The sequence below is a fragment of the Triticum dicoccoides genome, chromosome 3B (genome assembly GCF_002162155.2).
Source record: "Triticum dicoccoides isolate Atlit2015 ecotype Zavitan chromosome 3B, WEW_v2.0, whole genome shotgun sequence".
Lineage (NCBI taxonomy): Eukaryota > Viridiplantae > Streptophyta > Magnoliopsida > Poales > Poaceae > Triticum > Triticum dicoccoides.
In genome coordinates this window covers 692,122,278-692,131,521 of record NC_041385.1, presented here as the reverse complement: position 1 = coordinate 692,131,521, position 9,244 = coordinate 692,122,278, and the positions used below count along the sequence as shown (strand labels likewise).

Below are 9,244 nucleotides of genomic sequence, written 5' to 3'. Positions count from 1 at the left end.
TCGACGGCCTCATGTTGCAGCACCACTGGCATAGATCAACGCCCCTACATCAGCAACAATAGCCTTGGTGTGCGGCGGTCTAAGACGAGCAGCAGGGACACAACCCAATCAACACGCGGTCGGACATACACAATGCCTGCAGTACGTGACGATGGCCGATGGGCTAGAAGCAGGTTGTGATGAGGGTCAGTACACTGCAAACATGCATAAGGAGAGATGTTCTGGCGGCGGCGGCTTTGGGAAGAAAACGTGTGGCGGGAGATAAGGCTAGGTGCACGTTTCGATATGGATGTGGTAGGAGGACACGAGGGGATGTGAGACCTCAGAACGCATGGCGTTGTGGAGGGCTACTGACAGGATGACCAGATCGGCCGCCCGATGAATACCATACTTTAAAAGAGGTGATGGATGGTATTTTGAAGGGAGTAATCCGCTTTAAAGAAACCACATTTATCTCTGGTCTCTATTTAAAACAAACGGGATTCTAAATCTCAGTTGACTGGTCTCTTAAAACAAACGGGATTCTAAATCTCAGTTGACCGAGACGTAACCAAGTCTTGAGACGTAACCAAGTCTTGAGACTTGGTTAAGTCTCAGCTGACTAAGAACTAGCCATGTCCTAAAACAAATACTCCATTTGTAGATAGTGAACGATCGCTCAACAATGATACCACGTCAAATGAAGCACATATCCCCAGGGACCACAGATTTTTACTTGTTTTCCTTTTTTTTGTCTTGTTATACGAAATTCAGTGTTCATGCTGGCAACTTCAGATGTCAATGATTTGACACTAACATCATGTAAGATTTTGTTCGATTTCATGATTTCACAAACAATTACCTTTGTTTTCTATGTTAGGCAATACCCTTCCGCTCACTATATAACAGCTACTGTAGGTATATATTTGGGATTTAAGTCGTTCTTTATTTTCCTCGTTGTTATTCTACAAATTCAGCGCTCCCTCCATGAGCGATAAGTAATATGGATCGGAGGGATTACCATTTTGGTATATTCATTGATGTAAGATCTGACAGGGGTCAGCGTTCTAAAAAGCTCTACATTTCATAATATAGTGCATATAGATTATTATTTTGAAGTTAAACTTTGCAAATTTTGATCAAGTTTGTGGGGTAAAGTTACACATCACTCAACTGTGACTGCAAAATTACATGGATTTCATAGCTGTCATTGACTGTAAATTAGAGTGGTGTTGAATTTGATTTCAGTCGATTGCCAAACGACTAGGTAATTATACAATTGTATACACACAACAAATTAAACGACGGGGTAATAGGACGAATTCGCTGTTAATTTTAAAAGTCGGGCTGAAGAGCATGTGCGACATCGTCCTGGCTTGGCATCTCATAGAAGCGAACCTTGTGGTTGACAACCCGGAGCTTATTACCGGCAGCAGAGGCGAGGACCTGCAGGGCCGTCAACAAGATGGCGCGGCGCAGGGGCGCCCGGCGGCCGAATCCGATGATCCATGAGATGCAAAACTTTCCATTCCCAAGATAGATCACGGTTGCTTCTTCTGGGTAGAAGCCGAAAGGGGTGCCGGACGGAGGGCACCGTGGCCGCGTCTCCTCCCACACGTACCGGACCGCCGGAGGGGACTGCTGCATGTCGCAGGCACACAGGCAGTTCTCCTTGGGACACAGGCCGAAGCAGAGGCCGCCGAGCTCGGGGACGACGAGGCCGCGACCCTGGAAGGGCAGCTCCCAGTCGCCCTCCTTGCGCCACGCGCACCGTGCGGTGTCGAAAGTGCAGGTGCCCATCCCCTGTGCCGAGACCCACAGCCGCGTTCCGGCGGCGAGGTAGGCCGTGACCCGCGGACAGCCCAAGTCCAGGGAGCGGTAGCCGGGCGGGGGGTCGGGGAGGGCACGCCAGGGCTCCTGCCGGCGGCGCCTCCCAGGGCCAGGGAGGGGTAACGTCTCGAGGCAGGCCGGCTCCGCCAGGTCGTGCATGAATCGGTTGAGCGCGTACAGGCGGTGCCCCAGCGGGATCAGATGGGTGCGACCGCGCAAGCTCTGCAGCTCCGGCCCCGCCGACAGCGCGCCGGACCGCGACATCATGAAGGTGTTGCCGTTGCTGGAGGCGCCCGCTATGGTGGTGCCGACGAGCGCGAAATCGATGCGCTCTGGCATGTCGACGGACGTCCTGTACCGCGCCACGGGGGCCGGCAGGCTGCGCAGCGACCCGCAAGCCCTCGCCGCTGCAGTAGCCCTGGCCCTCGCCGATGATTTGTTGGGGACTGAGCCGGAATCAGGGTAGAACAGGCCTTTGACGTCGACCTCCACGAAATTATACTGGTGCTCAAGGCCGCGGATCTCCACGACTAGAAGAAGACGATTCTGCTCCACGGCGCCCGCCATATTCTTGCCCTCGCTACACGGTTGGATCCGCTGCTGATTTTACTCGACGGTGCTCACCACGGTCGTTTGATCTCATAGAGGAATTCTTTGTCGATTACCCTTGATCAGACGTCTTCACCTTCCCACGAATCACGATTACCCTTGCCCCATTTATAGCCACGAGCCAACTTTCGGTTTCCCCTCCCCGCCGACCCAGCCCAGCACATAGGCACACCCGATTTCGGATTCACAAACTGCAATAAGGAGTGCCTTCCAAACAAGAGGCATACACTACCATACTGTTGAGACTCTTTATTTGGCGCCTCCAGCGCGCGTACACAAGGTAGCTGCTGGTTTCTGGAGAAATAGACACCGGTTTTCTAGAAAAAAAAAGGAATTTTAAGAGTCGCGAGTTTGAAAAAAATATAGGGATTTGAAAAATGACCATTTTAAAAAAGGTTCATGGATTTGAAAAAAATGTTCGCAAAATTCAAAAATTCTTTGTGGATTTAAAACAGTTCATGGATTTAAAAACACTTCACGGGTTCAAAAAGAAAGTTCACAAATTTGAAAAGTTGATAAAACTGAGGAAAGTTTTGCAAAAATGGGAAAACTTCATGAATTTGAAAAAAAAACTTTCAGATTTGAAAAGTTCATAAAAATGAAAAAATGTCACCAATTTGAAAATAGTTCGTGAGAAATGATAAAGTTCACAAACATTAGGTTCACGAATTTTGAGGGAAAGAAATTCAAAATTTGACAAAAAAATCACAAGATTGAAAAAAATACACGGTTTTGGAAAATATTATGAATTCAAAAAAAAGTTCATACATTTGAAAAAAATATATAAAAAGAAAGTAAAAAAAGAAAAGATAAAATAAGAATAAAAAACAAACAAAAACTGGTTCGAAAAAACCCACAACCGAAAGAAAGAAATATAAACTGACCAAAAGCTTCACAAAACCGGGAGGGGAGGGCCGGCGTGAACGAATGAGAACAGAGGAGAGGAAAAGTGCTGGTCCGGCAAGACCAGAGGGATTTGGTGGAATTTGTGGTGGCTCTTGTCTATCGATCCGGCGTGGCGAACGTGCCTAAGCACGTCCGAGCCTCCCCATATGCGTCGTAGATATGGACTGGATATGGGGGTGCCGGTCAACCTGGACGTATAGGGCCGGTTTGAGGAGCTCGACTAGGTCACGATTTTGTGACTAGTCGCTGACCGGGTCGTCCTCCTGGACGTATATAGGACGTTTGAGAAGTCCAGCTATAGATGCTCTTGCATGCCATGATGGGGTGTTCGTCGTGTTGCCTTAGGGAGCGAACGTCGTCAACCTGTCTTCCTTCCCGATTGTTCCCCTATGTCTGACACCTCATCACTTTCTATACCCTTGCTACCTTGTCTCGTCTATCGTTGTCTCTCATGTGTCCTTCCTCTCTGGCTCTAACACTTCCCACTCATTACCATTCACGGTATATTTATTATTGCCGTCAATTGTCACTAGTCACATCAGCACGCTCGTATAACCTGCGTAGCCATTGATTATCCTTCATGCAGTACGGCTCATGTAATTATATGGGTTTAGTTTGGATAGTCCATAATAATTTCATCTTTGCATGCTCATATATTTGTATCAGAGAAAAAGCCTCTTTGATTCACATGTATTTTGAACATAGAAAATAGAAAAAAAACACATGAATAGCTATAGGATATCATGACATATTGAATACTACTCTCTCCTGAAGTTGAGATCCTTATTTTGGGACGAAGGGAATATAAAAGTATCTTCCAAAATTCAGAATAGCTAGAATCTTCCAGAATTCTTTTCTAAATCCTTCGAATCAAATACTTCTAAAATTTCCTGTAGAACTTGAGTGCTTCAAAGTTTCTAGTCCCTCCGTTCCATAATACAAAAGCGTTTTTGACACAAAAATGCTCTTATATTATGGGACGGAGGGAGTATAATCAAAGACTCACAAGAGAGGAAATTGCAAAGACGTACTTTCTTGTACCCTTGCTTGAGGGCGAATTCGGGCATACGCAAACGTCTTCTGCTGTTCCCTCTGGTCATTGAAAGCGTAAACTGCAGCCTCTTCGTCCTGCTCCCCTCCTCGGGCCCTCGTCTGCGGCTCTGCGCCTTCGCCATGGGTCCGCACGGAAACCGGCTGCTCCCCGTTCTCCTGGCCCTCGTCGCCGCAGCGGGGCCCGCGCCGTCGTCCGTCGCCGGTGACGACAGGGCGGTGGCGGAGGTCTCCGGCGCGCCGGAGGGGGTCGTGTGGGTGGCCCAGCTCTCGGATCTCCACTTCAGCGTGCACCACCCGGAGCGCGCCTACGACTTCCGGCGATACGTCGGCCCGGCGCTCGCCATGGTCAACCCCGACCTCGTCTTCATCACCGGCGACCTCACCGGTGCGCTGTACATATCCCCCCTCTATCGCCCCCTTCCCGTTCCTTCCTTTCTGTTGATCCTTCGCCGTGTTCGGGGTGAACAGATGATACGATGTTTAATCTAGCTGGAGTGGTTCTTTGATGTTCGGTACAACTTGGTTGATGCGTGCGGATAGTTCAGAAAGGATTCAGATACTACTGAGGTTTCAGTTTAAGCAAATGTGGTAGATGGATGGGTGGTTCGTCAAGGCACTGTAATTGTTGGTGCCTAGCCGCCTAGGAGCACAAACTTTTATCTAAAATATACTCCCTATTACATTTATGATTAGTACACTGCTAGAACCTTGTCGTGTATCGCATATCTACGATAGTATTCAACTGAACTTCAGTATTGCAATCACAATTTAAGGAGCTGCGTTGATAGTGAGATACAGCCTTAACAGTCGAGGCAGTTGGGTACTTTTCGGTTCATGCTAAAACCAGATAGGTTGAAAATTTAAGTACTGAATTCACAGTTTAAGTACTCCCTCCGTCTCAAAATAAGTGTCTCAACTTTACTACAACTTTGTACTAAAGTTAGTACATAGTTGAGACACGACGGAGGGAGTAGAATCTAGCATCAGACCTGTTACAAACCAACATGAACTGTAACCGAGGCGACTAAGTAATAAAGGCCTAAAGTTTGAAGTTGCAAAAATCGGACATAGAACCACAATCAAAATAGTCATTTGTTGTCAGTTGTCATGGACTCTTTTAATATCACATGTATTAAGGCGTGGACTACTGACGAACTTAAAATAACTACCACATGATCGGAATCTTTTACTTGAATAAACATCTGCTTTGCTTTTCTGGTTCCAATTTGTTCACTTGTAACTAGGCAGTTGCAATCAGCACTACAGCTGATCTTCACCACCCTCTAAACCTCAACCAACTAACCACTTTCTAATTTGGGAAGACGTGAAACCAGCTGCATTCATTTCGAAAGGTGTCCATATACCAAATAGTTTATAAATGAATAAATGATTATGTATTGGGATTTATCTCAAGTACTATTTTTATTTTGTGATTAGAGGGGAAAAGCAAAGATCTGCTTACAATGAAGCAAAATGAGGTGGAGTGGATGGAATATAGTAGTACGATGAAGGATGTCATTGAGAGTAGCAAGCTTCCAAGGAAAAAATTCTATGATCTGAGAGGAAACCATGATAGCTTTGGTGTACCTGTGTCTGGTGGGGACTATGACTTCTACGAGAAATATAGCATCAATGCTAACCTAAGACGACAGGGGCGCGTGCAAAGCATCACTTTGGAGGTCAGTGCTTCTTATATACATCCTATTGCTTATTATTTCTTTAGCGCCTTCTAGTTAAATTGTAGTGCGAATGATTAGTTTTGGTTGCATTTTTTGAATATGCTTGGCATAACATATGGTAGATTGTGGATGGATCTGCAGAACAATGGTCGGAAACATCTGTTTGTTGGCTTCGATAGCACAATGGAGATCGGACTTAGGGGCCCAACGAATTTATTTGGGCATCCAACTGACAAGCAGCTTATAGAACTGGACCAATCACTGTCGCAGTGGGACACTGACTTCAACAAGGCTCCAGTTACAAAAATTACAGTTGGGCACTTCCCGATGTCTTTCTCGGCATTAACAGAATCAGGAAAAAGTATCAAGGATGTCTTTCTGAAGCACTCATTAGCAGCATACTTGTGTGGACATCTTCACACAAGGTTTGGCAAGAATTTGAAGCGTTACTATCATCGAGCAACTCAGGAACCATCACTGTATGAACACTACTACCAATCTAACATGCACCAAGGCTATGCAATGCCGAGTGCTGAAGAGAACTGTTCTGAAGCAGCAGCACCTTTTGAGGAGTTCTGGGAGTGGGAGATTGGCGATTGGAAAAGGAGTAGAAGTATGAGGATATTAGCAATTGATGATGGATTTGTCTCCTTTACTGACATAGATTTCAGGTTAGGCTCAAAAAGTGTAATTATACTACCTACCTTCCCTCTGGACTCGAGATTTATGCAGAGAACATCTGCTCCTCGTGATTTCAAATGTCACACCATGGGAGCTTCAACTTTTGATACGGTGAGGGCGCTTGTATTCTCTCGACATGAGATAGTAACTGTCTTAGCAAAGATATATGACTCAAGACCAGGAAACCTTGAAGTGGTATTCGACAGCGAAATGAAAAGAGTGAGTGCCAATGATTCTAGAGGAGATATGTATTTGATTCCGTGGAACTGGAGAGCATTTGCAGATCCTTCTCCAGATCGGTACTGGCTGCAAATCGAAGCGATGGATATAACAGGTGACATTAGTGTCAGCCAGTTGAGGCCATTCTCTGTGAATGGGTTGTTTGCAGAAGTTAACTGGACATGGAAGGAGTTTTTCGTGATGGGCATCCAGTGGGCGTCGGTATATCACCCCGCACTGCAGTGTGTTCTTGCTCTGATTTTCACACTGCTTCTTGTGCCACGAGCTTCAGTAGTGCTACTTAAGGATCAACAATCTGTGTACACATATCTGCGTGCAGGCGGTAGTCAGTATACATCACTGAAGTATCTACTTGGTGGTTTTATCTGGCTTTTTGTTGAGCTGTCCAGGATGATTCTTGTGTGGTCTTTGCTGTTGGTGTATATAATCTATCTGTTGGTCTTCCCTTGGTTTTCTGGTCACCCTGTAACCGAGGATAGTAGCCTCGCATCCATGACATTCAGAGGTTGGGCTCTTAAAAATGGTATGAAAACTTTCCATGCCGGCACTCCAGACGTCATGGTCATCGTTCTACCTCACCTCTGTTTTGTGGTATTGCCTACGATTGTGATTCTTGCCGCGATGGCTGCCGAGAGGACTGCATTCCGAGAACACTACCTCTCACAGTCAGGAAAGAAGAAAGATGATCCCCACCAAAAGAGCAGGAGAGAGGTAGGGCATGATAGCTTGTGGAGCGGTCGCTGGATAAGGAAAATCTTCATCGCTTTCTGTTTGGTGGTTCTGTGGAAACACTGGAAGGTATTATTATTTCCTTTTAAAATCATGCAAATCTTCTGTGATGCGGTTTTATGCCTACTCTGAAGATACTGATGACGCCTTCACAATCTTGCAGCTGTGCAGAGCTCTTATGAAGGCCTATGCCATGGACCCTCTGCTCCATTCTCCGGTGCTCTTCTACTTCATACCGGCGCTCATGGCGTTTGCTGTCTACAGAACCTTGTCCATTTAGCTGTTTCAGGGCCCTGCTCGGAGCACCGTGCTATATTTCGGCAGAGTTGCAAAGGCACTGCAGACGAAGCACCGTGCTATATTTCGGCAGAGTTGCGAAGGCACTGCAGGCGGAGCACCTCGCGGCTGAAGATTTTATTGGCCGGGTCACTCGCTACTACTTTTTTGTTTGTTTCTTTTGGAGAGTAGATCTGTTAGACCATCTATCTAACATGCATAAAGACACTGTCAGCATTGTACTGGACATAATTTATACAGACTAAACGCGTCATTTCTTCAGAACTAGGGAGTTAAGAACTTATTAACACTGGGTGAAATTCTTTGAGCCCTTGCAATGAGCAACACCATTCCGTGTCCGATGTTTGGGATGGTAATGTCGTCCGACTCACCTCCCATGGAAGCTTTAGCATGCCTATGATGAGCAGTTTTTTTTCTTTTTTTTTGCTAGGTAGAATCAAGAAATCTCAGAAATGGATGTTGCACCCCTCTTTGTTCAGTCATTTGTACTCCCTTGTCAATTGTAGGGGGAATTATGCCCGTACACTCAGTTCAGCTGGAGAATGGAAATTCCTCCCATATTACAGGTTTTCTCCTCTGGCTATTGGCTGACAATCGTCTTTTGAGCAGGGGTAAACTGGCCAAACCCGACCTTCTCTGGATGTTACACTCTCAGGGATGAACTGCCAAAACGTCTTATGTATACTCCCTCTGTCTGGACATGTGTTAGATACGTCCGTTTGAGTGACAACTAATTCCGGACGGATGGCGTATGTGTTTTGACGCCTGTGCTTACATGGGAAAACCCGATCGTCACTTTTTGCCGTCGTGGTAATGAGACCAGGGGGAAATTTTGCCAAACAAAGCACTGAGTGAATGAAAGAAATCATCGCGCCACGTGCCTACGCGATAGACAATGATAGATCCGCCGCCCTGGCAACACCGCCGCAGGCAGGCAGAGTCCGCGCAGATTTGAATTTCGAAATCCAGATCGCCCCGGGCGCTCTCGCCTTTCTTTTTTTTACCCCACGCTCCCCAAACTCCTGTCGATCGTCCGGCCGAGCGTCGCCCCCCGCTCCTCGAACCCCCGGATCGGACGGCCACGGAGCCACCCCGCAGCCCGCAACCGTGTCCAGAAACCCTACGCCCCCACCCCCCGCACTACACAAACCCCACGCTCCGCCGGCCGCCGCATCTTCCTCTCCCAGTCGCTACCCCCTGACACCGCCCCCACCCAAGGCGATCTCCCGGCGAGCCGTCTC

The 9,244-nt window shown here is 47.0% G+C and overlaps 2 protein-coding genes across 2 annotated transcripts in view; both read left to right on the top strand.

Annotated features, from left to right (window-relative positions):
• Window positions 1-4,420: 4,420 nt before the first annotated feature.
• Window positions 4,421-8,366, top strand: LOC119277904 (putative metallophosphoesterase At3g03305). Its single transcript, XM_037559256.1, has 4 exons — window positions 4,421-4,762; window positions 5,815-6,056; window positions 6,198-7,775; window positions 7,870-8,366. The coding sequence occupies exons 1-4, from the start codon at window positions 4,498-4,500 to the stop codon at window positions 7,984-7,986; spliced, it is 2,202 nt and encodes a 733-aa protein (XP_037415153.1). The 5' UTR covers window positions 4,421-4,497; the 3' UTR covers window positions 7,987-8,366.
• A 761-nt stretch (window positions 8,367-9,127) lies between these two features.
• The window catches only part of LOC119277903 (RAN GTPase-activating protein 2-like), a 3,729-nt gene continuing 3,612 nt past the window's right edge, over window positions 9,128-9,244 (top strand). The window contains exon 1 of the mRNA XM_037559255.1: window positions 9,128-9,234. The gene's annotated coding sequence lies outside the window, so the exon portion shown is untranslated. The remainder of the gene's footprint in view (window positions 9,235-9,244) is intronic.